Source organism: Phodopus roborovskii, unplaced genomic scaffold, assembly GCF_943737965.1.
Source record: "Phodopus roborovskii unplaced genomic scaffold, PHOROB, whole genome shotgun sequence".
Classification (NCBI taxonomy): Eukaryota; Metazoa; Chordata; class Mammalia; order Rodentia; family Cricetidae; genus Phodopus; species Phodopus roborovskii.
In genome coordinates this window covers 738,202-754,219 of record NW_026126646.1, presented here as the reverse complement: position 1 = coordinate 754,219, position 16,018 = coordinate 738,202, and the positions used below count along the sequence as shown (strand labels likewise).

The window sequence follows — 16,018 nt, the reverse complement described above, 5'->3', positions numbered from 1 at the left end:
ACAGAGAGAGAGAGAGAGAGAGTCCCCTCTTTTTATTTCTAGTACCCGTGAACACTTCTGAGAAACAGTAGGTACTCATTGAATAACACTGTACCAAATGCCTAAAATTTGACTTCCATTTTCATGTGTTCAGTAAATAAAAAGTCCCTAAATGTGACCACGGTTCTCTGAGAATAGGGAGAGATTAAATTCAAGAATAAAAACGTGGGTATGCCTGTAATCTCAGCAACGTGAGGCGGAGACAGGAGGATCAGAAGTTCATCTTGGGCTACTTAGAAAGTTTGAGGCTACACGAGGCCTTGTCTAGAAAACACAAGCAAACCCATCTACATACACAGACATGTAAATAAATTCCGTTTTACAAAGAAGGGGACCCTGGTGGGGCATATGGGGGGAGTGACAGGAGGGAGAGGATGTGACTAAAATCACAACGTTAACAATGCAAAGCCACAAGAAAAGTTGTTCTATTAAAATCAGAGAACACGCACCCTGGGTCTCCCTGTGAACTGCTGGGGAACCTGGACACCGGGCTCAGCCCTCTGTGCCCCGAGCCCGCCCCCATCGACAGGCTCAGGCCCTTCTACTTTGGTCTTGTCTGGAGAGCGAGAGCGAGCGCTCTTGGGAGACACTTGGGCCAGCGGCGGTCGATTAGTCAGGCCTCGGAAAGATGGCGTCCTCGGAGCGGGCAGAGCAGCCGAACCAGGTGAGGGGAGTGGGACGGCCCCGCCGCGACGGGCAGGGGCCGGGGCCGGGGCCGGGGCTGCGGCGGCGCTCGGCGCGCGGCCGGCCGCGGCGTGGCGACCCCGAGTCCTCGAAGCCGAGCGCCGCCGGCTTCGTTTCTCCCCGGGCCCCGCCCCTCTCCGGGTGCCCCCGGCCGGGCTCCTGCCCCGGTGACCCCTCTCTCGCCACATTCCGGGGTCGGGGTGTCGGCCGCGGCCTCAGGCCACCGCTTCCCGGCCGGACGCCTCTGGGAGCCCGCTGGACCCGGGCGGGAGGATGGCGGGAGGATGGCGGGTCCTCAGCCCACAGATGCGGGGGCCGCGCTGCAGGAGAGGAGCGCTAGGCTCGTTGGTTGCGTGCCCACCCGGCTGTCCCCTGTGGGGAGCGGCCTGGCGACTCCGCTCCCCGTGCCTCAGCCCCTCCAGGGCCAGCAGCATCTTGGCCTTCGGTCACCTTGGGGCTTCCCCCGGCCAGTTGGAGGGTCGCTCCGAGGACTTCTCCCCTCTCCGTGCGTTACCACGGAGTGGACGGACTGCAAATAACAGACGCCACCCACCGAGCCTTTGGCCGAGGAGCCAACCCTCGCTCCTCTGGGTTTGGTTTTCCTGGCCAAGGACTCCCCCCCCTCAGAGTTCGCCACCTGCAGATTGAACCAAATCCCGCTCCAGTTACGGGCCACTGCTGATGCCTGGGCTTCTGCGGTGGGGAGGCAGTGATGATGAGGCCTCCGAATGGGGTTTGTAATTCAAAGGAGGAGAGGGATGCGGAACGATGCTAAGAGACAGCCCCTTTATTGCCTGCACGCCGAAGACAAGCCATGCTTACTTTTAAATTTTGTTTATTTTGGTGTGTATGTGCCAGCCGTGGTGCTGATGGAAGTCAGGGGACAACTTTGCAGGAGTCGTTTTTTCCCCTTCCAACTTGTGGATCGCGGAGATGGAACTCAGGTCCTCAGGCTTGGCAGCAAACGCCTTTGCCTGCTGAGCCCTTTGCCTGCTGAGCCCTCTGTTTGGGTCACTGAGTAGTGTTGATTAACTAACCTTTGTAAAGTGCAGCCGTGGGTAGCGGGGTTTTGCAACCCGCCCTCAATCATGTGCACCGCTGAGCCTTGATTTCAGCCCACACTGTGTGTGACTCCACTAGTTGGCCATCTATGTTTAAGTTTAATTAGGATAGACCTAGGAAGAGGAAAAAAAAATGAGCCTGGGAATCTCATTCATCTCCCACCTTCTTGAAGCTCCTGTAAGAGTTTTCAGCCACTGGCCAATAGTTCACTTCCTTCCTAGGCAGAGGACTACCACTTACTGTCTTTCTACTCACGATAAGTCAATTAGAGGGATCATACTTGAGGAGGAGACACTTAGGTCGGCCTCTGTTAGTGGAATGGGTAATTCAGGGAGATGTGTGTGCTGTAAGCCAGCACCAACACTTGGGGATGATTCTGGCCTTCTCACCGCCCAGGGTCCTGGAAGAAGGGACTTCTTTCTCCACCCTCCACCCCCAGTTTGCTAAACTGCCAAGTGCCTTGCTGCCTGAGTTTTCCTGAACTGTTTAGGAATGGGATTGAAATTCATCCACAGTTTCTGATTCCTTCAGGACACCTCCAGTGTTATGAAGGGCGCTAAAAGTCCTCCCACTCGGAGCACTTGGTGTGCTCAGGGGCTCCTGTGTTTCTGGGGATCCCCCTCTTTGTACGTGTGGAAGGGGGCTAAGGTCTCTCACAGGGTTTCTCTGTGTAGCAGGCCTGACTGTTCTGGTGCTTGGTTTGTAGGCCATCTGGCCTCGAGGGGTAGAAGGCCTTTGCGGTTTGCCCAGCTCTTGTTTGGTTTCAGCCCTGCCTCTCCTTTGCCCTCCTTTCCAAAGCCGATAGAGATGGGATTGCATCAGAGTGTGCTGGCAGCCTGAGGGGAAAAGTTGAACTCTTTTTGTTATGGTCTGTCACCAACAATACGCTGCAGATGACACACTTAAAAAAATATCCATATCCCAGCACTCGGCAGGCAGAGGCAGGTGGATCTCTGTGAGTTCAAGGCCAGCGTGATCTACAAAGATAGTTCCAGGACAGCCCAGGCTGTTACACAGAGAAGCCCTGTCTTGAAAGCCCACATATATGACGTGCCTGTGTGTGTGTGTGTGTGTGTGTGTGTGTGTGTGTGTGTGTGTGTATCTCACTGGCTAGCCCAGACAGGGTCTTCCTGCTCAGCTTCCTGAGCGCTGAGATTGTAGGCATGCACCACTGTTGTAGGAGATGTACACGCAGGCATTACTTGTCTATCTGTTTTTGAGACAACAGTTCATGTAAAGCAAATAGCCTTGAGCTTCACATAGCCGAGGGTACCCTTGAACTCCTGACCCTCCTGCTTCTACTTTATAAGTGAAACTTCATAGGTGTGCCACCACCAAGTTGTTGGTAATAGAGATCGAAATAGGACCTTGTGTGTGCTAAGCAGGCAGTCTACCAACTGAGCTGCATTTCCAGCCTCAGTTTTAATTAGAAAATCTTTTAATTAATTAACTAACTAATTGTTTTTTTTTTTTTTTGTTTTGTTTTTTGAGGCACAATCTTAATATGTAGCCCTTAGTTGGCCTGGGACTCACTATGTAGACCAGGCTGCTTTCAGGCTCCACCTGGCTGTGCATCCTGAGTGCTGAGATTAAAAGCATTTGGTTCTATGCCCAGCTCTCTCTCTCTCTCTCTCTCTCTCTCTCTTCCCCCTCCTCTCTCTCTCTCTCTCTCTCTCTCTCTCTCTCTCTCTCTCTCTCTCTCTGTGTGTGTGTGTGTGTGTGTGTGTGTGTGTGTGTAGGTCAGAGGTCAATTAGATGGTTCTTCAGTTGCTCTTTGTTTATTTTATGTGATTTTATTTTATGTATATTTTGTGTGTACGTCTGTATGGTCTTGGTGTCTGCAGAGACTAGAAGAGCTTCTTAACCCCTGAACTGGAGTTAGGCACTGTTGTGAGGCCCCATGTGGAGGTCAGGAAGGCCAGGAGGCAAATCTGTGTCCCTTGGAAGAGCAGCCAGTGCTCTCAGCTGCAAGCCACTTCCTTCAGCCCCTCCTCCCCCCCTCTTGGTTTTTCGAGACAGGGTTTCTCTGTCTGGCTTTGTAGAGCAGGCTGTCCTGGAACTCACAGAGATCCGCCTGCATCGCCTTCCCAGTGCTGGGATTAAAGGCATGTGCTGCCACCACCTGGCCACTCTCTACATTCTTTATTTACTTTTCCACCTTATTTTTTGAGGCAGGATCTCTCCCTGATGCTTGCATTTGTGGCTTTGGTTAGACTGGCCAGCCAGTGAGCACCAGCAAGCCTATCTTTGCATGTTTGGTGCCGGCATTACAGACTTGTGTCTCTGTGTTTGGTTTTACGTGGAGTCTAGGGGTTGAACTCAGGTGCAGCAAACCTGCTGACCCATCTTTTCAGTACCCTTAAATGTACTTAACAAATTTCCCCCCAAATATTAATCGTGTGAGTGAGTGTGTGTGTATGAGTATGTGTGAGTGCAGGCATGAGTATACCACGATGTGTGTGGAGGTCAGAGGACAGCTCTGTGGAGTTGGTACTCTCCTATCTTTATGAGGGGTCTCATGTGACAAGTGCTTTTACCTTCTAGGACATATAGACAGCTGTAAGGCCATTTTTTCTTTATGTTTTAGAAAGATTCATTACTTATTTATTTGGTTTTTCGAGACAGGATTTCTCTGTAGCTTTGAAGCCTGTCCTGGAACTCTCTCTGTAGACCAAACTGGCTTTGAACTCACAGAAATCCACCTGCCTCTGCCTCCCAAATACTGGGAGTAAAGGCATGCACTACCACTGCCCGGCTACTATTTCCTTATTATTTTTTTTTAATGTGTCTATGTGTGTCTGTGTGTGTCTGTGTGTGGGTCTGCACACAGGCTTGCAGGTGTCTTCAGGGTCCAGAAGAAGTTTATGCCCTGGAGCTGGAGTTACAGGCAGCTGTGAGCTGCCAGGCATGGGTGCTGGGAACTGAACTCTTGGGCCTTCTTAACCACTGAATCTCTCAGTGTACGTGTCAAGAGAACAAGTGTTCGCTGCATTTGCCTGGCATTTCTTCATTTGAGTGGAGCGGTACTGAAAGGGCTGCTGAATAATTCCCCAAGCCTGGCTGCATGGATTATAGACCCATGGGGCTGGCCTAGTATTTTGTGTCTCTTAGAAAGTTAGTTAGTTAGTTAGTATCGTCTCTGGTGTCTAGTGATGAGTGAAGAACCCTCTTTGCCTGCAAGGCAGTAGAAGGTGCTAAAGCTCACCTCTCTGGCTTGGTATTCTAGCTAGTAGCCACCAGTTGAGATCTTGCCCAGGGTACTTAACTTTATATCCTCTATTTTTCTGACCCTGTAAGGTAGGAAAAGACTAGTGCCTATCTCAGAGGGTTGCTCTGAAGACTAAGTGGGTTAATTTATGTAAAAGTGCTTAGTTACCTGACACAGTGTAGTACATTGTTAGTCTGTTTAGTAAATTATGGACTTGGGCTCTTAGGTGGGTGGAAGTCTTTCCTTAACCCTCATCACAGCATTTGCTATGGCTTTTGTAGGGAAGATGTTTTTCTTTGTTTTGGAGTAATTTCTCTTGAAAATTGAAAAGATGCCACAAACGCCCATGACAAGAGCCAGTGTTTATACCAGAAGACTCTGCTTGCCCTTTTATGACGCAGTCTAGTTTTTATAGTCTGTATATAAAATTATGTAGCATCTAATTTTGTAATTAAGACAGTTGTTGGAATTCCATTTTTTGCTTCATATCCTGAGGCAGGAGGATATTGAGATCTACACCAGCCTGATGCTTGCCACCAAGATTGATGATCTGGGTTCAGTTTCTGGAACCCACATGATGGAAAGAGAGAACCAATCCCTGCCTACAAGTGGTACCCTCCACCCCATAAATAAATAAATGTACTAAAACCCTACCAATTTAAAAAACTTAAGTCTGAAATACCTGGGAAGACCGTTTTGTTTGTTTGTTTTTTGTTTTTAAAGACAGGCAAGTAGCAGAGCATTTACCTAGAATATGCTGGCTTTGGGCTCTGTTCCTAGCACTGCAAGAAGTCACAGGCAGGACTCAGGAATTGAATTCTCGATTGTCAGGCTTGGAGGCCATCAGGGCCGTCATGTAGGCCCCCGAAGCTATTGTTTATAGGGTGTTTTCTGTCTTGATTTTTCAGATTTGTTCTCACATGTTCAGATGAAGTTAACTACTTGGAGCCTATCATCCAAGCAGCGTTGTGTTCTCAGTGACTTATGTCTGGAGTCACTGTCACAGTCTTTATTGTTGGGGATAAGTGTGGTTGCTTGGTTAAGGCAGTGACTATCATATCTCTGTATAAGGTAATTTTTGTTTGTTTGTTTTGTTTTTTGTTTTTTGAAATGGGGTTTCTTTGTGTAACAGCCCTTGCTGCCCTGGAAGTTGCTTTGTGGACCAAGCTGGCCTTGAATTCAGAAATCCTTCTGCCTCTGCCTCCCGAGTAGCTTTTCTTATAATTTTGCTAGTGTTACTTTAGATTCAGTATCTTCTTTTTTTATTTTTTAAAGATTTATTTACTTATTTATTTATTATGTACACAGTGTTCTGTCTGCATGTATTCCTGCAGGCTAGAAGAGGGAGCCAGATCTCACTACAGATGGTTGTGAGCCACCATGTGGGTGCTGGGAATTGAACCCAGGCAGGACCTCTGGAAGAACAGCCAGTGCTCTTAACTGCTGAGCCATCTCTCCAGCCCTAGATTAGATATTGTATTGTGTGACAAAGTCCTTTGTCCCCTGAACTTTACTGCAGGATTCTAACAAGTGTGTGGTGATTACTTAATGCGCTGTGAGGAACTGTGGTGTACCTACGTGACCACTGCCAGGGTCAAGATCAAAACAGTCCTCGAGCCCTCAGTGCTCTGTTGTTTTTTGGGAACCTCTGCCTCTGGCTTCTGTCTCCATAGGGTATTAATCTCTCCTGTAATTTCATACGAATGAATTCATAACCTCCTTTTTAGACTTTCTTTGGTCACAATGTTTGTGAAATTTGCCCCCTTCCTTACCTGTAATTCATAACTTTAAAAAAACATTTATTTATTTATTTATTTATTTGTATGTGGTGTGTGTTTGTTCACATGTGCCACGATACATGTAGAGATTGATTCTCTCCTTCCGGCATATGGATCCGTGGGATTGAATTAAGGTCATCAGACTGAGGGCAAGAGCCTTACCCCCTGGGCCATCTGGACACATCATTTCTTTTTCGTTTGTTTGGCTGCCCGGGATCTCACTCTATAGACCAAGCTGGTCTTGAATTCAGAGACCCGCCTGCCTCCGGCTCCTGGGATTAAATGTGTGTGTCACCAATACCTGGCTATTATGTTTTTTTTTTTTTTAATTATATCTTATCTCATTTTTAAGATTAAATTAATTAATTAATTTGTTGTTTTTTGAGACAGAGTTTCTCTGTGTAGTCTTGGCTGTCCTGGACCTCTCTGTAGATCAGGCTGGCCTCAAACTCAGAGATCCACCTGTCTCTACCTCCCAAGTGCTGGGATTATAGGATGTACCACCACTGCCCAGTCTCATTTTATTTTTTGAGAAAAACTCTATGTATTCCTGGCTGTCTTTGAGCTCACCATGTAGACCAGGCTGGCCTCAAACTCACAGAGCCCCTTTTGCCTCTGCCTCTGGAGTCTGTTCTGTTTTTTAAATTGTGTGTGTGTGCAGGGCTGGAGAGATGGCATAAGAGTTAAGAGCACTGGCTGCTTTTCCAGAGGATCTGGGTTCAATTCCCAGCACCCACATGTCTGCTCACAACTGTCTGTAACTACAGTTCCAGGGGACCCAACATTCATGGCAAAACACCAATGCACATAAAAATAAAATTAATTAAAAAAAGAAAATGCATTTATTAAGAAAAATTGTGTGCATATGTAAGCACAGGTGCCTGTGGAGTCTAGGGCATCAGATTCCCAGGACTCAAAAGTTGCAGGTGGATGTGAGTTACTTACGTGGCCAATGGGATTCAAATTTAGGTCCTCTTCGAGAACAGGATGCACTCTTGACCTGGGAGCTTTCTCTTCAGCCCCTCCATACTTGTTACCAAGGAGTAGTCCATTACGTAGTGTTCTGTACACTGGTTGATGAGCATTTAGATTGAATTAGTTTCCTATTGCTCCATAATACTATTACTACCAATTTGACAGGTTAAAACAGCACACGTTTCTTTTATTTATTGAAGTTCTTTTCTTCTTTTTTTTTTTTTTAAGAAGGGTCTGTCTATTATGTAGGTCTGCTGTCCTGGAACTTGCTATGTAGATCAGGCTGGTCTTGAACTCTCAGAGATCCACTTGTCTCTCTTTGCCTTCAGAGGGCTAGGATTAAAGGTGTGTACCTCATTATCTTGTATCTTGCCCTCTTTGGCATACTCTTGACAGTCAGCAGGTGGGGGTCATTGTAGGATTGTTCCCCACAGCTTAAAGCTGTGAGAATTCATGGCGAGTGGGTGTAAGGACATCTTCATGGTTTTGGTAAACTCACGATGGAATGGCTAGGTCATGTGGTCAGTGTGTGTGTGTGTGTGTAGCTTTGTATGGCCCTCCCTTGTAAAGCTGTGTTGTTGTCTTTCATCCCCCAGCAGTGTCTGAGAGTGTTGGTTGTTGCACACTCACACTAGCACTTAGTATTGCCTATCACTCTTATTTTAACCATTCTAGAGAGTGTGTGGTGGATTGCTTCATGGCTTTTATTTACATTTGATGGCTAACCCTGAACCCGTTTTTTTTACGTGTTAATTGTGTTAGGGTTCATTTTTGTTTTCTATGGTACCGTTGTTTCAGTGTCCTATATTGATAAGATTGCCTTTTCTCCCTTAGGTTATCTCTACAATCATTGAAAATCAAATTATTTTAAGTACGCACAAAGGTCAATTTGTGGACTCTATTCTGTGTATCTTTAAGTCTCCTATTACAAATGGCATGCTGTTTTGATATCTGTAACTATGTTTTTAAAATTCGAGGCCAGCCTGGTGTACAGAGTGAGTTCCAGGACAGGCTCCAAAGCTACAGAGAAACCCTGTCTCAAAAAACAAAACAAAACAACAACAACAAAAAATTAAGTTTTTTTTTTTTATTAAATGTTTTTTAGATTTATTTACTTTATTTTATGTGTATGAGTGTTTTACCTGGATGCCTGTCTGTGAACCACATATAGATCTCTCAAGGTCAAAAGAGGGCATCAGATCCCCTAGAACTGAAGTTGTGGATGGTTGTGACCACCATGTGGGTGCTGGCTACCAAACCTGGTCCTCTGCCAAAGCAACAAATGCTCGTCACCATGAGCCTCCTAGATCCCCAGCTGCATTTCCCAGCTGTGTCCCTCTCCCACCTTGCCTTTCTGAGACAGGGTCTTACTGTGTAGTCCTGGCTGGCCTGAAACTCACTATTTAGAGCAGACTGGCCTGGAACTCAGAGATCTGCCAGCCTCTGCTTCCCGGGTGCCCAGCCAGCACCTTAATTTTATTCGTGTGTGTGTCTCTCTCTCTCTGTGTGTGTGTGTGTGTGTGAGTGTGTGAGTATGTGAGTATGCCGTTTGTGGGCATGTGTCCATAGAGGCCAGGAGAGGGTGTTGAACCCTGGATTGTAGTTGAGAGGTGGTTGTGAGCCGCCAGCAGCCCCAGGAGTAGAAGAAAACTCTTTCCTGCTGAAGTGTCTCTCCGGCCCTGCTGTGAATGTATTCATCTTGAAAGTAGATAGTGTTGTCTTCATCTCTCCTCTGTGTGTGCAGGGCGCATGCCTATAGTCATGCATGTCCATGTTTATATTTCTGTATGTGGCTATCCGTGTGCATGTGGAGGCCAGAGAAAGACACCGATGTTATGGTTTATTGCCCCGTCATTCGCCCTTGAGTAAAGTTCTCTCACTCAACCTGGAGCTTGCTGGGTTTTTCTTTTGTTTTTAGCTAGGTTGACTGGGTGTTAAGCTCAAGTGTCTCTACACTCAGCCAGTTATAGGTCCATGTTTGCCTTTTACATTGGTGTTGGGGATCTAAATTCAGGTCCGTAGCAGGTGCTTTTAACCCACAAGCTGTCTTCCAAGTCTTAAGAACACGTATTGCTGGCTTTGTTGGTGCAACAAACAAATGTTCTAAGTTTTGGTCCTTTGTGTCTTTATATTGATTTTTATTTATTTGTTTTTTGACATGAGGATAGTAAAGGCTTTGCTGCCAAGTTGTGGTTCAGCCTTCGATCTCCTGGTAACTTGTGTGTTCATGTGAGTGCCTGCTTGTGTGTGGAGGCCAGAGGTTGGATCAGTTATTTTTCTCTGTTGCTCTCCACTTTTGTTTCCTTTTTGTTTGCTTGTTTGCTTTGAGACAGGGTCTCTATGCAGCTCTGGCTGTCCTGGAACAGGACATGTCCATGTAGGCCAGCTGGCCTTGAACTTACAGCTTGCCTGCACCTCCTGGGGGACAGGGCTATTGAATCTAAAGCTCACTGGTTTGAGTAGATGGCCTGGCTAGTGACAGGCAGTGAGCCCTGGTGCACTTCTTACCTGGGTGTCTGGGATCCGAGTTAGGGTTCTCGTCTTTGCACAGCAAGTACTTTAATGACTGGTAAATTTTATAGTTCTAGTCATGTTCATAGCTCATGTTGTGTGAATTCAAGGCCAGCCCTAACTGGGATCCAGACATGTGACACTCAGGAGGTTAGGCAAGCTATAAGGGGCACAGAAACACACAAGCACACCCCCCCATGGAAAACAAACAAACATTTAAAAGTAAGTGTATGGTTTGTGGCTGTAGAGATAGCGCAGTGCTTAAGGGCACTTACACTGCTCTCTTAGAGGACCCAGGTTTGGTTCCCAGCACACACATGGCAGTTTACAGCAGTTTAGAACTCTAGTTTCAGGGGACCCAACTTTTTCTGGGCCTCCGTAGGCAATGCCAAATGGTGTACATAGATGTTGGCAAAACACTCTTGCATAAAAAAATTTAAAGAAAAATTCAAAAGTAAATTGTGGGGCTGGAGAGATGGCTCAGCAGTTAAGAGCACTGACTGCTCTTCCAGAGGACCTGGGTTCAATTCCCAGCAAACACATCGTGGCTCACAGCCATTTGTAATGAGATCTGATGTCCTCTTCTGATGTGCATGAAGACAGGTTACTCATATACGTTAAAAAAAAAAACAAAAACACTAGCTTCTCTTGCAGAGGACCTGGCTTTGGTTCCCAGCACATGTGGCAGCTTGTAACCATCTGTTACTCCAGTTTCAGGGGATCTGACATCCTCTTCTGACCTCCCTGGGTACCAGGCCTGCATGTGATACACATATATACATGTATGTGAAACACTTATAAAATAAAAAATAAAAAATAATCCTAAAAAATTGTAAACAAAAAAGAAATCTTAAAAATGTAAGTTTTGAATGTCTTTGCTGTTTTTGGTATCTGCTGATAGTTAATTTCTGTTTTTTTTCCCTTTGTTCTGTTAATCTGTTTTATTTTATTCGTTTGATATATTTTCTTGGTCATTATATATATATATATGTATATATATATATACACACACACATATCTTTTTATATGTTGCTGGGTTTGATATGTTTATATTTATTTACCTTGGGTTTTTGTTTTTTATTTGTTTTTTTTCAAGACAGGGTTAGAGGCCAGCCTGGTCTACAGAGTGAGTTCCAGGACAGCCTCCAAAGCCACAGAGAAACCCTGTCTCGAAAAATAAAAACAAAACACAAAACAAAAAGACAGGGCTTCTGTGCAACAGCCCTGGCTGTCCTAGAACTCTCTCTAGTCCAGGCTGGCCTCGAACTCACAGAGCTCCACCTGCCTCTGCCTCCTGAGTGCTGGGATTAAAGGTGTGCGCCACCACCACAGCCTGGTTTAAAATTATTATTAATTATTGCTTTTTATTGGAGACAGGGTCTTTCTTACTTTTCCCTGGGCAGCCCTTGATCCTCCTGACTCAGCTTTGAGGACCTGTGATTACTAACATACCCGAGCCACCAGGCCCAGCACCAACCTGTGACACTTCTGTTGACAAATTCATCCCTCCCTCCCTCCCCAACGCCTTCACTTCCATTTGTATTCAGTGTTGAAAGACAGCGTCATCGGGTACAGTTCTGAGTTGACAGCGTCATCGGGTACAGTTCTGAGTTGACAGCGTCATCGGGTACAGTTCTGAGTTGACAGCCCCACTGGTGGTACTTGACACATATATTCCATTGTGTTGTAGCTCGTACGGCTCCTGAAGTCTCCCTGCAGTCAGGCTCAGTGAGTACTCTTACGGCTCCTGAAGTCTCCCTGCAGTCAGGCTCAGTGAGTACTCTTACGGCTCCTGAAGTCTCCCTGCAGTCAGGCTCAGTGAGTACTCTTGGGCAGGGTTCTTTTTCTTAGATTGCTGGGAAGATTTTCTCTTGGTGCTCTGCGAGCTCTGCTTGGCCCTTGTCGGCCTTGTTGGCTCTTTGTGCTCATGGTTCAGTTTATACTTTGAACATTTTCAGCCATTACTTCTTCACATTTTTTCCTGCCTCGCTCTTTTTTCTGGTTCTGTAATAAAATATGTGTTATGATATTGGATAGCTCACACATCTGACTGACCATTGACACTCAGTTTTCTTCATTCTTTTTCTTAATCTTTCATTGTGGTCGATCCCTACCCCCCATTTTTAAGTAAACTTACTTTTTCTTATAGATGCTGTTCTTTGTTTCTTTTTTTAAAACAGGGCATGTAGTGAGATATTCACTTTGTCCGAATACCTCACTACACAGGGCCTCTCTGTAAGCCCTGCTTTCCTGGAACTCGCTCTGTAGACAAGGCTGGCCTTAAACTCAAAAGATCCTCCTGCCTCTGCCTCCCGAGTGCTGGGATTAAAAGCATGCACTATCACTGCCCGGCTGCTGTTATCATTTTAAAAATCTTTGTGTTTATGTATTATAATTATGAGTACAGACACATTTGTGCGTATGTGGTGGTCACAGGAGGATGTTTGCCACAGGGCCTGGAGCCAGGCTAGTGGCCAGTAGGTAGGTCTCAGGGAGCCTCCTCTTTCCATCCTCCACAATGCTTGTGTTACAGGTAGATCCCATTGCCAGCATCTTTACAGGAGATCTGGGGATGTAAACTCGGGTCCTCATGCTTGAGTAGCAAGCACTCTTATCTACTCAGCCATCTCTACAGCTCTCTCATTTTCATTTTATTCTTTTTCTTCTTTCTTTTTTTCTCTCCTTCCTTCCTTCCTTCCTTCTTTCCTTTCTTTTTCTTTTTCTTTTCTTTTTTGGAGACAGGATTTGTGTAACAGCCCTAGCTGTCTTGGAACTCACTTTGTAGACCAGGCTGTACTCAAACTCACAGAGATTCGTGTGTCTCTGCCTTCTAAGTATTGGGATTAAAGGCATGAACCATACCACCCAGCCATTTTATTCTTTTTTATTTTTCTTTTCAATTCTCTTCTGGAGTTTGGCAGGGCCTGGGCCAGCCTCTAGAAAAAGGCATTGGGGCCATTTGGTGGTGAAGCCGCTTGTGGTGGGCAGCTGGGATTTGATCTTACAGTGGAGAATTGCTTGGGGTGGTCCGTGGCTTATGTTGGAGCAGACCAGAGGTGAGCTCATCTGCTTTCTTGGTCTCCGTGGAGGGGGAGGCACATGTGCCAGTGTTGGAAGCTGGTGTCACCATAACATAGCAGCCTCTGCTCTGGCCAGACAGTGAGGGCCTCTGTGGGAGCCCCGGCGCAGCCTGACACCAAAGCTCTTTTAGCTCACTGCCACCCATAAACTTATTTTTATTTTTTCATATCCAGATGAACTATTTTATTTTTATACCTTATTTAAAAAAGATTTATTTCATGTATATGCATGTTTTGCCTGTATTTATATGTGTGTGTCATGTTCCTGCAGTGTGGGGACGTTGGGGAGGGAGTGTCAGAAGAGGGCATCGGATCCTCGAGGACAGGATGCAGGATGGTTGTGAGTTACCCTGTGGATGCTGGGACTGAACCACTGGACTATTTCTCCAGCCCCCAGGACATGTTTTTCTTTGTGTCCTTGAATATAACTATTAGCATTCATTTATTCTTTCCTCCTTCCTTTCTGTCCCCTTCCCACTCCCCCTCTGTTGACCCCTCCTTCTCCCTCCCTCTTTCAGGATCTTTTTAGCCCAGCTGTCTTTGAGCTTTCCGTGTCGTAAAGGCTGGTCTTGAACTCCTGACCCTCCTGCCTTCACCTGGAGGTGCAGGAATTACTAGCCTTTTAGCACCATGCTCGACAGAGGGTTTGATGGGATGCTGGCTGTTGTAAGTCTTACCTCTACTGATGTTGTGAGTCTTATGTTCAGGATATGGATTTTTTTGTTGTTTTGTTTTCTGAGACAGGGTTTCTTTGTGTTGCCTTGGCTGTCCTGGAACTCACAGAGATCCACCTGCCTCTGCCTCCCAAGTGCTGGGATTAAAGGCGGGTGCCACCACCGCCTGCCAATTTTGTCAATTTTTTAAAAAACAAATTTTCGTGAATTTATTTAGTGTGTGTATGTGTTTGTGTGTGGAGGTCAGTTTTCTACCATGTGGGTTCTAGAGATTGAACTCAGGGTGTCAGGTTGGCAGCAAGCCCTCTTTCCCATCCAGCTGTCTCAGTTGTCCTCCTTTGTGGGCTTTTCCTTGTTCGTTTGAAACAGGGTCTTGCTATGTGGTTTAGGCTGGCCTTAAACTCAGGATCTGACTGTCTCAGCCTCTGGGACGATAGTATTACAGGTGTGTGGTGACAGGACACACTGGCTGGATTTTGTGGTCCTTAAAGAATGTCGGGCTTCATTCTGAAGGGAAGGCTGTGACTCTTTCAAGTCCTGCTCTCCTCCTCCTCTTTGTTTCCTTTGCATAAGCGGGTTTGTGTGCCAATGGCATGGCCAGGAGAGGCAGCAGGCACCCATGTCAATTGCTCCCCTGTTTTTAGAAGCAGGGTGTCTCCTGACCCTGTGCTGGGAATCAGCAAACCCCAGTGATCACCTGTGTGTCTCTGTCCCCATCAGAGCTGGGATGCAAGTGTATGTGTCCCTGGCTTGTTACATTTGTACTGGAATTCCAACTCGGGCTTTGTGATTGTACGTGTGCTCTTAACTACCAGGCATCTCCCCTGGAATGCCCTGAGTAAGTAAGCAGGGCACTGTATTTTGACAGCTTGGGGTTCAGAGCCCTGCGAGCAACCTGAGAATTCTTCAGCTCACAGCTTCCTCCTCACCTTCTTTCGTTACCTTCGTGGGATCTGTGTGTGCACAGATTAGTATTGAACAACGTCTCAAAGAAAACTCAGTGTGGATTTCTGGAACTTACTTTCCGCATAACTTTCTTTGGAGCTCACTCTGCCACTTTCCTCTGTCTTGGCCTCCCTGAACTCTGGTCTCAGTGCACTAAGATGCCATGTTGTGCTGAGCACCTTCCTGTCTGCCTCAAGTGTGCCTCATGGCAGAAAGCAAGCCAGGGCGGCTAAGGGCACAGATCCTTCCTACTGTTTCTATATCTGACACTGGAGCTTAGACCTTCAAGCATTTCACCTGCTGGGAGACTATTTGTCACCCTGTTACTCCATCCAAGCTGCAAATGGAGAGCAGAGGCCTCACAGGACTTCTTATTTCTTCATCTTGAGTGTGTGTTGCCGACTTATCCCCATGGCTGAGGGAACTGAGGTTGAGCTAGGCTCAGCAGATGCCCAGTCACTCAGCTGTTAGCGCTGCCCAGGTTTGCACAGCCCTTTCCATATGCCACACCACCTCAGAGAATGTGTGGATTGCCTCTTCTTTCCCCGTTTGAATGGCCTGGCTTAGGACACATGCAGAGTGATGCTGACTTATAGTCACAGTCCTGGAGGCTCTCCTACTGCTGCAGTTCATGAACTCTTTTGAGGCTGGCCTTTGCTGTGTGGTGAGGTGAACATTTGGCAGTTGTCCCAGCAGGTGAAGGTCAGCCCTTCACAGTAGGGTGAGGGCACACCTTTGTCTCTGTCATACTCCAGCATTCCCTCTCTTCCACTGTGGTATTTTCATTGTTTTGCTTAAAGTATCTTTTGCTTGTGTGTGTATGTGTGTGTGTATGCTTATGTCTGCATGCAGATGTGTGCAGTGCATACATGTTCGTGTCTGCATGCAGATGTGTGCATGTAGAGGCCAGAGATCCACCTTCATGTTTTGGAGATCGGGTCTCCTACTAGGTTAGGTAAGGCTGGGTACCATTGCGTCCAAGTAGACAGGATTGAATTCTCCTGCCTCCACCTCCCCAGTGCTGGGATTATAAACCCATAACTACCACAGCCAGGCTTTTTA

General features: G+C 46.6%; 1 protein-coding gene across 3 annotated transcripts in view; it reads left to right on the top strand.

Annotated features, from left to right (window-relative positions):
* The first annotated feature begins 553 nt into the window (after positions 1-553).
* The window catches only part of Pex14 (peroxisomal biogenesis factor 14), a 134,319-nt gene continuing 118,854 nt past the window's right edge, over positions 554-16,018 (top strand). For 2 of the 3 annotated variants that reach the window (XM_051173861.1, XM_051173859.1), the window contains exon 1: positions 554-703. In XM_051173861.1, coding sequence (XP_051029818.1) covers positions 668-703 — 36 coding nt within the window. In that variant the 5' untranslated portion in view covers positions 554-667. The remainder of the gene's footprint in view (positions 704-16,018) is intronic. The other variant, XM_051173860.1, reaches the window with a different exon arrangement.